This window comes from Corylus avellana, chromosome 7 (genome assembly GCF_965113065.1).
Source record: "Corylus avellana chromosome 7, dhCorAvel1.hap1.2, whole genome shotgun sequence".
NCBI classification, from domain to species: domain Eukaryota; kingdom Viridiplantae; phylum Streptophyta; class Magnoliopsida; order Fagales; family Betulaceae; genus Corylus; species Corylus avellana.
In genome coordinates, this window is record NC_142496.1 from 8105736 (window position 1) to 8118325 (window position 12590).

General features: G+C 39.8%; 1 protein-coding gene and 1 pseudogene across 1 annotated transcript; both read left to right on the plus strand.

Moving 5' to 3' along the window:
* Positions 1 to 716, plus strand: part of LOC148584427 (uncharacterized) — a 6071-nt pseudogene extending 5355 nt beyond the window's left edge.
* Positions 717 to 1191: 475 nt separating this feature from the next.
* LOC132184695 (UDP-Glycosyltransferase superfamily protein) lies at positions 1192 to 11296 on the plus strand. Its single transcript, XM_059598421.2, has 5 exons — positions 1192 to 1525; positions 1617 to 2465; positions 3722 to 3830; positions 4860 to 4995; positions 10827 to 11296. The coding sequence occupies exons 1-5, from the start codon at positions 1425 to 1427 to the stop codon at positions 10952 to 10954; spliced, it is 1323 nt and encodes a 440-aa protein (XP_059454404.2). The 5' UTR covers positions 1192 to 1424; the 3' UTR covers positions 10955 to 11296.
* The last annotated feature ends 1294 nt before the right edge of the window (positions 11297 to 12590 follow it).

The following is a 12590-nucleotide window of genomic DNA, read 5'->3' on the forward strand; positions in this document are numbered from 1 at the left end:
AGCTTTCTTGGGTTAATTTCCAATATTGTTTGTTGGGTCTCAAAGCGTGTCGATTGAGGTTCGCATCACAAAATCTCCCTTTTTCCTTGATTAAAAGAGTTGAGACAAATTTTTAGATTTGTAAAATTGATATTCGACTACACGTGTATAATGGGTGTTCGTCAAGAAAAAAAAAGAAAAAAGACCGCTTTTGAAATAGGAGCAAATAGTAATGTTAAAAAATCATATTATTTTGCCCGATGTAGCATTGTTAATCAACTATTAGATTTTTTTTTTTTTTTTTTAATAAGAACTGATCTAAATGCTGATTGATGGTATTACACCAAGATGGGATAGTGATAGAATAAAAGTGTAATTTTGAGCATTACTATTTAAAAATGATAAAGCTTAAATCTAAGATTTTTAAATTATTGTTATATTTTTTTTAATAATGACTAAGAATTGATGGGCAGAGCCGCAGAGGAAAATAAAAATATATTTTTTAGTATTATTAAGAGGCAAGCTTTTGTTCTGGTCTTTTTTTTTTTTTTAATAAGATAAGATACAAATTCACCGCATATAATATAAAACAAATAATTTAGATCACATCCTTTCAGAGAGGGGGGGATAGAGAGAGGCTGAGCATATCATATGTAAATCGAATCCAACCAAAAGATGCATGGAAAAATGGTATCTCCGAGCAATATTTAAGTCCCCACGTGGCCTTGGAGATATAGCATGAGGTAATTGGGCAACATTGACCACCATAAAAATACAAAGCAAAAATAATAATAATAAATAAAATAATGGCTGAGTTTTTCTCTAAATTGAGTTGGAGAAATTTTTTTTAATTCGGTCTATAAAAATAAAATGTGTCATTTGAACATATAAAATGCACATATTTTTTAATAGCAGGAATAATGTTAAAATAAATAATATTAAAAATTATCTCACATATTATTAAAAATACGAATACATACTTTTTTTCTTTTTTTTTTTTATAGACTAAATTTAAGAAAGTTGTTTCAAGCAAAAAGGATAAATGCTAGGGAGTCAAGTAAATGAACTCAAAAAAAACTTACGTCGCAAGAGTTTTTAAATTAAACAAAAATGTAATTCTTTTTTTTTATCTGCTACTCATAATTTACTATATCAAATTAAAAATTTTTTTCAATTCATTTGTATGGATATGTGACACTCTCAAAACGGAAAGAGATGGAAGACGAGGTTGTACGAAGTGGTCCAATTCCAAATCAGCAACTGCCAGAAGTTAGAATCCATCGTCAAAAATCGCCTACTATTCAACCATCTTTCTGAGTTCCCCACCACCCCCCACCACCAGTGGAGTGGACTCTGACTCTTGAGGGGGAATTCTCGAAGTTCAACTTTGTCACACCCTCCACCTTCGTCCATGCTTTTACAATACCTTTTCTTCTCCAGCTTTAATGGCCACCTCCATTTCCCACCTCTTACTCTCTCCAAAGCCCCCTTTTTTACCGCTATACCCTTCTCTTCCCTTCTTCTCACCTCTCACGCTCCCACACAGGCAAGCTCTCTCTCTCTCTGTCTCACACACATAAACGCACACGCACACGCTGGCACACAGGCAGTTTCTGATCTATCTGTTTCCATTGCAGGTCTCCCAAGCTCCTCTGCTGTCTCTCCGTCAAACAGCAAGCAAATGAGCAAATATCCACCACCCAAAGCGACGCTGCTAACACTCTCCGTGTCGCTTTTGCCGCAGGCGGCACCGGTGGCCACATATACCCGGCGGTCGCCATAGCAGACGAGCTCAAAATCGCCGACCCCACCGTCCAAATCCTGTTCTTAGGCATACCCAATAGCATGGAAAGCGCCGCTATCCCCTCCTCCGGCTATGTCTTCGCCTCCATCCCCGCCGCGCCATTGGCCCGCCCTTTCGTCTCCTTCCAAAACCTCTTGCTCCCCATACGTTTGATCAAAAGTCTGATCCAAAGTCATAAAAAACTGCGCGAGTTCGATCCCCATGTTGTCATCGGTACCGGCGGGTACGTCTCGTTCCCAGTTTGCCTCGCCGCTGCGCTGAATGGCATTAAGCTTGTGATCCAAGAGCAGAACTCGGTGCCCGGGATAGCAAATTGGCTTCTTTCTTTCTTGGCGGACGTGGTTTTCGTGGCCTTTAACTCGACCATTGACTGTTTTCCAAGGAAGAGTAAATGTGTGGTGTGTGGGAATCCGGTGAGGTTGGCGTTGAGGCAGGATGTGCCGAAGGCGGTGGCAAGGTTGAAGTTCTTTCCGAAGTCTGGAAAGGCGGGGGTTTCGGAGGGAAAGGTTTTGTTGGTGCTTGGAGGGTCTTTGGGTGCTAATGCTATTAATATTGCTTTGTTGAATTTGTATTATATGCTGTTGGAAAACGAGAAATTGTATATTATATGGCAGACAGGGGTGGAGTCATACAATGAGATGGAGAGCCTCGTGAAAAATCACCCGCATTTGTATCTGACGCCGTAAGTAGTCTTCTGGTATGAATGGGATGCTATCCATTTGTTGGTCTATTTATTTTTCAAATCTTTTAGATTTTTGAGTATTTTTTCTAGTGCCATTGCTTGCTGGCTTATTGGTTTGAATCAAAGTCGGTACATTGGTTACCACTTTTATGATGAAAGATACTCTGCTCCAGAAGGAGATAGTGAGAAGCACACGATGTAATTAAATCTGTTTTTTCTGCGTGACCATGAAGAAGCGTGAAACTTGTAACCACCAAGATTGATTGTTTTATATTCATTGCTTTAGATGTTATTGGAGATTAACTGCAAAACTATGAATTTCAAAAGATTATTCCATATCATTGAAAAGAAAGTTGGAAAGCTGCTTTGGGAAAAAGATATATTTTACTTTTAAGATGTACGAAATAAGTCACTTCAAAATAAACAGAGGAGTGTGAGTTTTGTTATTCTGTTGTCAAGAACTTGTTTAAACTTTTTAGGATCTTTCCATGTATCCATCTCTTTGTGCTAAGGAGCTGCTTTGCATGATTTCTCATATATGTACCCCAACCCCCCCCCTAATATCATCAATCAAAAAGAGGTCTTTGTTTCTGGGCTGGCTTGTAACATACATTTTTTGGAGATTTCAGTTCACCATTTAGGCATGTCTGTTGTAATATATTTCTGTATATGGCAATCCATCTGTGACTTTGCCTCGCCTTGGGCCTTGGCCTAACCCTGATATCCTCTCTCCTATTCATGCCTGCATATTGCTTTCAGGTGGGCGTTTCCACCTCACTAAATGCCTGTACAATACTGTACTTTACCCGCCATATGCTTTGCTCACCATACGGTTTGCCCCTCTAATGTTATAAACTTAATATAAGTTTTGGCTCAGAGCAATGAATATGATCAATGTGGTAAAATCACTCAGATTAGTGAAACTAATCAAATAATAGTCCAACAATGCTGATGGAGATTCATGTTATTCTGAAGCACTCACCGCTGCTTTTCATTGTTTAATTTAAGTTCTAGATATATTCTGCTTTATTTGTAGTGATCTTTAAGCATTTATATGCACTCCTGTTCTAGAATCATAGTGATAATTTACTCATCAATATTTTCAAATTCAACTTCAATAATTTGTATCTCTTCTATAATTCTTTTTTTATTTGTTTTAATTGATGAAGCTCAGATAAAAGGGTTATCTTTATGTGTAATAAACAGTCTATTTCCTCGTAAACTCCTTTAGTCTAATGTATGCCTGTTTTATGAAGGTTTATGCATTCTATGGACTTGGCTTATGCAGCCGCAGACCTTCTCATTTCTAGAGCTGGTGCTATGACTTGTTATGAGATCTTGGCCACTGGCAAACCTTCCATTCTGGTAATTTGGAGCTCCATATAATGTCTTGTAATCTAATTTGACAAATCAAGTAGGAGAGTGCTTTTATTATTTGGCCTTTCATGACAGGTTAATATCTTTGTCTAGTAACCCTGCACCAAAAGTTTAGATGGAAAGAAAAATTGTATGAAGTTTGAACTAATTCATCTAATATTTTATCTTGTAAATTTTGATGACGTACGAATAGTTAAACAGGTCCAACTTTTCCTATGAAGACTCAAGAGATTAGAAAATAAACAAAAAAAACATACATAAACGGTCATAAGTATTAAAAAGTAAATCTACTTTTTCATGTGTTGCGAAGACATTTATATGAGATTTTCAATGCGTCAAAGTGTCTAGTGCAAGTCTCTTGAGCATCTGAGATTAAAAAGTCAATAAATTAGGGACAGATATGTATCCAAGAAGTATTGGGAAAGTGTTGGTCATTGTGCTCGTTCAAAGGTTCAAACATATTATACTAAAAATTGTATGATGTTATGCACAATGAGGCTGCTTTTTGAATATGTCTGTACTCTATGATGCTGCTCAGGTTTTGTCTGCAATACTGGACCAATGAAGAGCATCTGACTGACATGTCTTTTTCTTGATTCTTGAAATTCATTAGCCATGACTACAATAATCATAAAGTGTAAATTACATAGTAATTATTCATGATAGTGCACAGTATAATGCATACAATTCACACAAAAGCTACTGTTGAAAACGATTACAGTTGATATTATTGCAAAATAAATCCTTGAGAATAAAATTATGATGGCTTGTGTGATGTCCCACAATATAATAATGTTCCAATCTCTCTCTCTCTCTCTCTCATGTCCAAAAGTAAAGACATCCACACCCCCCCCCCCCCTCCTAAATTAATGCCTCTATTTTCATCTTATATGACATTTATTCACCCTGCATGCCAAACTCACCTTCCAGTCATGGTTTCAGTTTTTACATGCCCTTAATGGGTTGGTTTTATTGCCTGTGAAGAAAAATGTATAATATTTCTTTCTGACTCTGTAGATACCATCCCCAAATGTTGCTGAAGGACATCAATTCAGAAATGCTTCTTTAATGGCAGATTTAGCAGGTTCCAGGGTTATAACTGAAGATGAACTTGATTCAACCACCCTTGCTCTTGCAATTGAAGAGATATTAGGTACGAGAATCTGTTGCCTCGTTTTCATTCGTGGAAATCAGGGTCTGGAAGTCATGATTACTGTACTGTAATGAGATTAAAGAACTCTAAATTGCCTTTCAAATCATAATTGGATCTGAATTCCCCAGATTTTTTTTATATACTGCAACTCTAAAATACTTTGTGTCGTGCCATTGTCCTTTACTGAGCTAAATTTAGAAACTTTTTAGTTTGCATGAAATCCTAGAAAGATGAGATTGCGGAGTGCATTAGGATCTTTAAGTTGCGAATAGGATGAAGAGGCTATGGTTTAGTCCAAACAGCTGATTACTACAGACTGCATTGGTGGTGCTCGGAATCATCTATATGACCTAGCAAATTTGCATTTTAGCCAACATAAGTAGGTACTAGGGCAACCAAAAGGGACAACGTTTAGCTGTCATTCTTTATCTCCCTCCAATGTGGAAACTGTCGATAAGACAAACAATTATATGACAACTTTTTTTTTGATAAGTAATAGTCAATCTTATTGAAAGCGTTCAGGCGCCCCCAAGTACACCAGGAGTATACAAAAGGATCACTTAGCTAGAAAGGGAAAAGCGAGCAAGAAAATTATCATAATTAATCGACACCGGAAAAACATGTGCAACAGTCCAAAGGTACAAAGTGTGAAAGCAAGAGGATAATATGTCTTCCAATGACCCCTCCAAGTCCTAAAAAACACCTATTATTTCTCTCCCTCCATAAACACCGAAAAAAGCAAGTGGGCACCATCTTCCAAACCGCGGCACTTTCCCTCCTCCTTGAAGACACACCAACAGTCGAGTAATTCAGAAACTCGTCTTGGCATCACCCAAGACAACCCAAACCGACCAAAAAAGGCACTCCACAAAGCATAAGCTACCTCGCAATGAAGAAGAAGATGATCCACCGTCTCCTCACTTCTCTTGCACATACAACATCTGTTTGTCACAATCACATGCCGCTTCCTGAGATTATCTAGGGTCAAAATTTTGCCCAAAGCTACCGACCAAACCAAGAAGATCGCCCTCGGAGGTGCTTGTGTGCGCCACACACTCTTCCAAGGGAATCGCCTCCCTTCAATAGTTGCCAAGGAAGCAAAGAGAAGCTTGACCTTGAAACGGCCTCTTTTGGAGGAGATCCACCACAACCTATCTTCACACCCTCGTCTCACTCGAGCAGAATGCAACACCTGAAAAAAAGAGGCAAATACCTCCACCTCCCAATCATGAGCCTTTCTAGAAAAACTAACGTTCCACTGATTAGAGCCACCCAACACCTCCAAATGTGCCGCAACTGAGGCGTCTTTCGCACAAGCAATACTAAATAAACTTGGGAAAGCTATCTTGAGAGCCGTATCACCACACCACAAATCATGCCAGAATCGAACCCTAGTCCCATCCCCCACCTCCATTCACGTGAAGCCTTTGAAAATGTCCCACCCTTTCCTCATGCTCTTCCATAACCCGACCCCAAAAGTTCCTCCCGTCTCCATGGAGCACCACCCTCCCCATAAACTTCCAAACTTCGCATCCACTGCAACCCTCCACCAAGTATCTCTCTCCAATCCATAACGTCACAACCATTTCTCTAGCAGAGCGCGATTGAACACCATTAAGTTCCTAATACCCAATCCGCCCTCCTTAATCGGAGTGCAAACCTTTGACCACTTCACCAGATGGTACTTGAATTCTTCGCCTAGCCCACCCCATAAGAAATTTTGCTGTATCTTCTGAATGCGCTTAGCAACACTAGCTGGAATAGGGAAAAGAGACAAAAAAGTAAGTAGGCAAGTTGGCGAGAGTGCTCTTGATAAGCGTGACCCTGCCCCCTTCGACAAATACAACATTTTCCAACCGGCCAACCAACGTTCTATCTTCTCAATAACTTCATCCCAAATATGCTTGGCCTTAAAAGAGGCCCTCAACGGCAAACTAAGGTACTTTACTGGCAAAGGGGCAACCCCACACCCTAGAATACTGGCTAACCTGTTCACTTGCTCCACATTCCCCACAGGAATTAACACTGACTTAGCCAAGTTAACCTTTAGACCGGAAGCAGCTTCAAAAAGCAAAAATAAACTCCGCAAATAGCGTAACTGGGCGGGCATGCATTGCAAAAAATCAAGGTATCATCAGCAAACAAAAGATGAGAGAACGTAGCATTACAGACTTTGAAGCCTTCTATTAGCCCCCCACTAACTGCCGCCGAAATCATCCTGCTTAAGGCTTCCATTACAAAAACAAACAGCAGAGGAGACAGGGGGTCCCCTTATTTCAAACCCCTAGAACTGCTAAAAAAATCATTATGAGAACTATTGACCAGAATCGAGAACCGCATCAAAGAAATGCAATGTTCTATCCAAGAGCACCAAATCCCTCCAAATCCACATTTCTTCAGCAAATGTAACAAGAAATCCCAATTCACATGATCATAAGCTTTTTCTAAATCCATTTTGCAAATAACCCCTGACTCCCCCGATCTCAACTGACTATCAAGGCATTTATTAGAAATCAAGATAGGATCTAGAATCTGCCTACCCTTGATAAAAGCACTTTGCGACTGGAGTATAATCTTATCCAGAACTACCTTCAGTCTATTTGCTAAGACCTTGGCTATGATTTTGTAGATACCTCCCACAAGGCTAATCGGCCGAAAGTCTTTGAGGTTGATACCGCTAGGAACCTTTGGAATAAGAGAAATGAACGAAGCATTAAGGCTTTTCTCGAACATCCCTCCTACATGAAATGCACTAAACACCTTCATAATATCCTCCCTCACGACCTCCTAGCAAGTCTGGAAGAAGGCCATAGAAAACCCATCAAGGCCCGATGCGTTATTGCCATTCATTTTAAACACTACCTTTCTAACCTCATCCTCTTCAAAGTCCCTCTCCAACCAACTAGCCTCAACCTCTGAAATGGAATCAAAAGAAACACCATCAACCATAGGCCTCCAATGGCATTGCTCAATAAAAGGTTTTTGATAGAACTCCACAATCTGCTCACTAATTTCGGTCGGATTTGAAGAGGGATTGTCTCTAATCATAAGAGTATCTATAGAGTTGTGTCTTCTATTCGAGTTGGCTATGGAGTGAAAGAATTTAGTACACTTATTGCCTTCTTTCATTCACATCACCCTAGATTTCTGCCTCCAACTCACCTCCTCCATAAGGGGGCAATTCTCTAACTCTCGAACCACCTCTGCCTTCCTCATAACCTCCTCCACATCCAAGGCCCTACTTCCTTCGTTCACATCTATTAACCGGAGCTCTTCAAGAAGCATCCTCTTAGTCCTACCAATGTTGCCAAACACCTCCTCATTCCAAGTCTTCAAATTCATCTTCAGGGCCTTGAGCTTGCAAGCAAGAACAAAGCTCGGCGTACCATGAAACACATATGAGTCCCACCAGTGTTTCACTAGAGCCACAAACCCTTCCGCTTTAAGCCACATATTTTCGAATTTGAACAGCCTTTTCCCCCTTAACACATCCTCCAGCTCAAGAATGATTGGGAAATGATCCGAGCATAGGACCCCTGGAAACCACGCCTCCAGCTCTGGGGAAACAAGAAACCAATCAATCCTTGACCACATAGGGGGATCATTAGAAATCGACCAAGTAAACGAACCCCCGATCAGGGGAAGATCCATAAGCCCTTGTTCACAAATAAAGTCGAAAATTCCATCATAGCCAAATCTAGATGAGCTTCACCTGATCTTTCACTAGGGAACCGAGTGACATTAAAATCACCCCCAATGCACCACGGCATATCCCACCAACTAATAACACCAGCCAACTCCTCCCAAATGAGCCTTCTATCCCTGGTGAGGTTCGGACCATAAACCCCTGCAAAAGCCCAAACAGAACGATCCCCAATATTCCTGAAAGACACCACCAGTGTGTAATTCCCTACACAAACATCGACCTTCTCCACCACCCTGTTATCCCACATAATCAAAATACCACCCGAAGCCCCTCTAGAATCCAAACAACACCAATCCACATGATTCTGCCCCCATAAGCTATGGATAATATTGCGAGACATACCCTGAATCTTGGTTTCTTGAAGACAAACAATATCTACTTTCCAATCTCTGAGCAAATTACTCACCCTCAAACGTTTATCCCTCTTGTTCTACCCTCTCACATTCCAAGACAGAATGCTTAGCTTCATAAGGCTACTACATGCCCCCTCCCCTTCCTATTGCCATGGCTAGAGCTCATATTTCTAGCGTCATAATTCACTGAGCACTCCAAATTCCTAACCTCCCTCTTGCCCTTAGTGCCGCTGCTCATATTCATCACCATCGCATTATTCCTCCATTCCTCTTCTAAAAAAGTTAATAGAGCTAACAATTGCAGCTTATGACCCGTGTACGAAATTCCCACAATCGGATAAATCTCGTTAGCACATTGAATAACCCAGTCCGAATAGCCCAACGCACCCCCTGTAGTAAGACCATACGTATTCAAAGGAGAAGGCACACGACCTCACAAGGAACCTGAACTTCATCTCGTGTCTCAGCCACCCTGTCATCCTCTCCAACAGACTAGCCAGCTTCACGCATCTCCACCCGTCTTGAACACCCGAGTCCTATACTTGTATGGGCCCCATCGGGTGGGTGGGAGTAACCAGGATAACCAACAAAAAACCCTTGTTCCTGAGGAATGCCCATCCCCTCACTAACTTGAGCGCCTTCCTGATTCCCAACACCATGAGACCAAGGCACCAAATCTCTAACCTCAATCATTGGAGATGATATCTCTGACGTCGTCTGATGCGCGGCCTCCTCCCCACTAAACAACAACACAGCCTTCGGCGAAATCAGGGACTCACCGGCCTTAATTCACGAACCCATCCCGCCAGAGTCCTTTCTAGACACGGTCAATTCTGGATCGACTGTGAGAGCTACCGGCGATGGCTTCTCCTTCGAAATCTGAGAGGAGCTTGCCTTTCCCCTGGCCAATAGCGTAATCACCGGTAAACTCTGATGATCTCCGGCACCACCTAACGAGACCTCACCACCGGGAAGAGCTCCAGGTGAGTCCATGAGAGTTATAGGAACGGTGGCGGGGGCTTCCGTGACTGTCGGCGACCTTGTCACTAAGCGCGTGCCACCTTTCGAAGACGATGCCCCTGGGTCTCCGGTTCAACCCTCACGCCATTTCATCGATGACCCGCTTATAGGTGTCGGGTGAGAAAACTGCATTCTCTTCCCAGTGGGTCCAGAAGAACCATGGTACTCCTAGCCTATACCTGAGCCCACAACAGATTTCAACTTATAAATAGACACCTTCCTCTTTGCCTTGACAACTCATTGATGGTTTTATGCTTACTTGTGAAGATACATGGATCAGGTGAGATTGCTTCCTATAACATTTTGGTTCTTAAACTTCGGTGCCATTACCCACCATTGCTTTTCCTGAAGTTGCTTCCTCAAATACTTTGCCTGGTGTTGCTTGTGGTTCTTAAACAAATAGAAAGGCCTACACCAGTATTGTTTCCTCTAATGTTTTACCACATTAAAACTTCATATGGCTGTGGCATGTAATTTTGGTTGTGGCATCCTTTTTTTTGTTTGACTTGAACATGAAGCCCTCACATTTATAGTTCTTTGCAACTTCCCATAAAAGCTTTGAAACTATATATTCAACAATCAAATAATACAGGTTGAGTGTACTTCTGATTCTTTCAATATCATTGTGGCATACATGTGTTTGTGTGTTTATATTGTGACAATAATGTTCGACAAATTGCTAACATAGTATTTCCTGTAGAAAAAAACAAAAACTTAATATATTTCTGTAAAATTGTTTTCGCATTTGGCAGGGGATGAGAGAAAGATGGCAGATATGTCTGAGAGGGCTCTCAAAATTGCAAAGCCCTATGCCTCTGCGGAGATTGCTCAACACATTTTATCTTTAGTCAACTTTTCAACGGCAAAGGAGAAGCACTAAATACTCTGCTTGTCAATGGACCAGGCTGTAAGTTTTGCTTGTGGCATTCAATTTGTTGTCTAACAAAGCAGTGGAAATTTTCTTCACAAGAAGTCAGATGTTTAAATTGAGATGAAATGACTTGTCATAAGGCTAGGATCACAAAAATCCCTCTTCTTGTTTCTTTCAATTGCTTATTCTTTAGCTGTACAAGAGATGCTTTTCTCGGTGTTTGTTCTTCATTTATTGTTTGATTCGAAAGAGTATCCAACAAAAGTGATTTGATTGGATGGTTGTAGCCATTGGAGTTCTTTTCTCTGTATCATTTGATTAGACTAATTGAAAATTCCAACTCGTTTTTTATTTGTAAGTATATTAATGGGGACATGAACATTATTAAAAAAATCATATGCATGTCCCATGTTAATTAAAAAAATAATGTGCTTTTGATGTAGGGTACCTAGCAAGTAATCAAGGCAAGAGCACAAGCTACATTTCTTAAAGGTTGCCGCAAAAGTAAGCAACCATATGCTAGTATGTACACACAACAATGAATTGACAAGCAAATTATTGAGTGCCTGCGTGGGATTGTATTGGGAATAGAGCTTTTGTTTATAGGGAAAGCCTCATTTTCAAACTTCCTCCAAAATGCAGTTTTAGGCTTTTTTAAGAAAAAAAGTCAAACAAAACGTGGTTTTTTTTTTTTTTTTTTTTTTTTTAAGTTTTTGACCGAATCGACTCATTTTTATTTGGCACAACTTGTTAAGTACTAAAAATATTTTTTAAGCTCCTTAACTTAATTTCAAATAGGTTCTAAGTGAATAACATGCAAAATTGTTTAGTCTTGAAGAAGATATTTAGAGATTATAAGAGTGTTTCTGATCGAAATGCGTTAAGTATAAGATATCCACTTGGTTAGAGTGCTCTACGTTTTCTGAACATCTTTTTAAGGCACTTGGTAGATCAGCATATCTTTTAGGAGCAAATGGTAGCAGTCAATTGTATAAGTAACATCAAAGTTGTTATGCAACTTAAACGAAAATGCTACATATATTTCAAGTGCTCATAGTTGGGTGCTACATGTAGCATTTAATGGCAATTTTCAATGTCAAGTTAAGAGTGAACGCTTCAGAGTATGTGTAACACTCCTCAACTTCAAAACGTCCCACTCTCATGTGACAAATTTTCTTTTTTCCTAGCAAATGATCGAGAATACTTGGTCTAAGAGATCCCAATTATGTAGAACTCTACAAGTTTGTGACTTGAAAAGAGAGAGAGGGAGAAAAGACCAATCACTTCGAGGGAGTCTAGTATTTTAACCTAAAACTTTAACTTTATTGCTTTTCATAATAAGAAGTCCATGCGACATAAACCTACTAAAACTCTCAGAACTTAATTAATATGGATTTAATAAGGAAACATTTTAAAATTGGTCATGAGCTTGGACCTTGCCAAACAATTTCCTATGATTTAAAAAGTGACAAATCACTATATGTGGTATACCTATTTAACAAACTATTCCCTCCGTATAAATTCCGGCTATTTTTCCATTGAAGTCATTTTAAAATTGCACATTTAACCTAAAAGATTAAAAAATCAAAAGAAAAGGCTACTAGTAGTTGATAATAACTTGAAAGTGTTTATTATCATTTTTTAT